The sequence below is a fragment of the Camellia sinensis genome, chromosome 9 (assembly GCF_055761805.1).
Source record: "Camellia sinensis isolate YWXY chromosome 9, ASM5576180v1, whole genome shotgun sequence".
Lineage (NCBI taxonomy): Eukaryota > Viridiplantae > Streptophyta > Magnoliopsida > Ericales > Theaceae > Camellia > Camellia sinensis.
This window is the reverse complement of record NC_138969.1, coordinates 8852343-8854993: the sequence shown is the minus strand read 5'-3', so window position 1 is coordinate 8854993 and position 2651 is coordinate 8852343. Positions and strand designations below refer to the sequence as shown.

The 2651-nt window shown below is 48.1% G+C and overlaps 1 protein-coding gene across 1 annotated transcript; it reads right to left on the bottom strand.

Moving 5' to 3' along the window:
• Positions 1 to 928: 928 nt before the first annotated feature.
• Positions 929 to 1537, bottom strand: LOC145799229 (uncharacterized). The gene has a single exon (XM_082888766.1). It carries the CDS (start codon positions 1535 to 1537, stop codon positions 929 to 931), a length of 609 nt encoding a protein of 202 aa, XP_082744892.1.
• Between the last annotated feature and the right edge of the window lie 1114 nt (positions 1538 to 2651).

Below are 2651 nucleotides of genomic sequence, written 5' to 3'. Positions count from 1 at the left end.
AGTTGTGCTAGTTGGAGGAAAATATCTCCAAAAAGGTGTCAAAAGCAGCCGACCACTTGAAGTGGTCTCTGAGAGCAAAAACTAGTCGGCCATGGTGGGAGAGAGTCCAGGGCATGAAAACAATGCAGTGGTGTGGTGGCCGACCAGAAAAGATGCCCCAAAGACTAAGAAAGCCAGTTGTCCGACCAGAAAACTGGCTGGTAGAGGAAGAAGTGGTCGACCAGGAGAAATACTGATCTCCCATCCTTGTACCACCTTCCAAACAAGGAAAACAAGGTTTGTACCAAAAACAAACCAAAACGGATGCAAGACGAGAGATCGGGAGGCAAAGCACGTGGCCGAAAGCCTCGAAAACTGGTCTACGAGCATCAAAAGTGGTATACAACCACAAAGTGGTCTCTCGGAAAACAATGTTCCTCTAGGCAGAGGCAACAAGGTGTGGTTCAAAAATCACGCCAAACGGAGAACGTTAAGCGGTCTCGAGACAAGGCGCGCAACCAAAGGCTCCAAAAATCGGAAACTAGTCTCCAAATGGGAAAATTGGTCTACGACCACAAAGAGATGGTCTACAAGACCTCTCCCTCCCTCCGGGAAAGAGAAACAAAGTTCGGTCCACAAACCGAGCCAAAGCACAAAAGAGTTCAGAGGCCCGGAGGCAAGGCTCTCAGCCAAAACTCTGAAACCTCTAAATGAGCACAACATGCACCATCACCGAGCGCTCAATCGATGACGTCTGAGTCTTAAGGTCGGTCAAAAATGGGGTGTCTACAGTCTACCCTAGACCTCTTTTGCTGGACCTGATACACATGTTGTAAGTGCTTTACACTCTAAGTCTCCCTACGTACCTCGTTCTCATTGACCTTCGAGTGAATCACATTGATCACTCGAGATCCGTCTACTTGCGGTTGCGGTGCTGGTGGAGGTGGTGCTACCGGTGCTTGGGGCAGCCTTGCTTGCTCTTCCCTTGTTCTGGCCTCATTACTAGATCCCTTAAATGACTTTGTCTTACCAGATCTTCCAAATGTGCTTTTAGGACTCTATAACCCTGTGTTAGGTGTCCATCTTCATTGTGGTAAGCACAGTGCTTTCCTAGGCTTCTTTCCATGAACTCGCCGGGAATCTTTTCTGGCGCTCTATAATACGGTTGGTTCCTGATTCTTTCCAGAACTTTATAAACCGAAATCCGGAATACGGTGGTGACTACCTGTGCGGCCCTCAATCCTGTCTCTTGCTTGTTATATCCAGTATTACCTCGGCCTCGCTTCGGCGAGCCGTTTCTCTTCTCCTGTTTCGACGCCTTTGTCCTTGGCGTGTCTTCTTCCGCTCTCGCATACTTCTCGTTCTTAGCCATGAGTTCCTCTATACTTTTTGGCAGTGTCTTTGCGAGTGACTTTCGAAGCAGGCAATCATCGTTCAAGCCATTCTTAAAAAATATGACTGCCAACTCTTGGTTGCACCCTAGTATCTGGTTAAAAACCTCATAATACCTTTTGGCATAAGCTCTGTTGCTTTCATCCTTGCCGATTCTCAGAGCCATTAGGAAGTCTTCCCTTAACGGCCACAGTTTGTTTGTAACGAACTTGGCCACAAACATCTCGACCAGGCCTTCCCAACTTTTCACAGTTCCTTTCGGCAACTTATGAAACCAATCTGATGCGATTTTTCCAAAGGATGAGGGGAACACCTTGCAGAGCAATGGTTCGTTCCTGGTATACAGTGCCATTAAGTTCAAATATAAGCCAATGTGAAAGTTAGGATCGGACTTACCGTCATATATCTGGAATCTCGGCATGTGGAACCTTTTCGGAGCCTCAAACTTGTCCAATTCTACTAAGAGCGGCGTTCTCGGTTTGACCGGAGACGTGACCTTGGCGTCTTGTTGCTTCCTCTGGAGGTAGTCCCTCAAATCCTCCTTAGCCCGTCCAGGAGCTCGGCTGTCAATGGATTTCAGCCTTTTTGGTGCGCTGCTCCCGGTGTCGTTTTGAGTCCTCTTGGACCTCCCTTCATTCATCGTGCCAAAACAAAGCTCCTTCCCTTGAACATACCGATGTTCCTTGACGTAAGTTTCCTTGGAACAATGTGTCTTCTGAGATTCTCCTCTCATCGATTCCCCTCGCCCAACCTCCCGCGAAGGCCGATGTGAATGCTCCTTTGCCATGTCATGCTGAGGGACTGTAGGGATTGCTTTCTTTCTCCCTTTCTGGGCATCGTTCTTGGCCGCTGGAATCAGCGTGTCCTCCAATGGAAACGGTGGTCGCATGACGTTGTTCTACATCATGAAATTGAAACTTGATTGCAGGTCTGCCAACTTGTTTGCCATTCCCTTCATCTCGCCGTCATCCCTCCTCAGGCATCTATCTTTCCATGCCCAAAGGTCGCTTTCGTTGTAATACCCGCCTTGACATGCTTTCTTCGATACGTCTCCCTCTTGGCCGATGTCTTTTTCTCCCGGATTCTTATCCCGAGGTTCTTCATTATAGTTGTCCTTCTTAACGTTTTTCCTATTCCCACTAGGGATGTCGTCCCCAATCTTTTCTTTTTGCCCATCATTGGCCATCTATTCTCCTTACGTTCCCACAAACGACGCCAAATTATGGGTGCTGATTTTCGACCACACTGCCAAACAAGAACTCAACAGGAGAGCACATGCA

Excerpts from the sequence above, each read along its gene's own strand:
- LOC145799229 (XM_082888766.1), bottom strand. The coding sequence starts at position 1,537 with ATGGCTCTGAGAATCGGCAAGGATGAAAGCAACAGAGCTTATGCCAAA.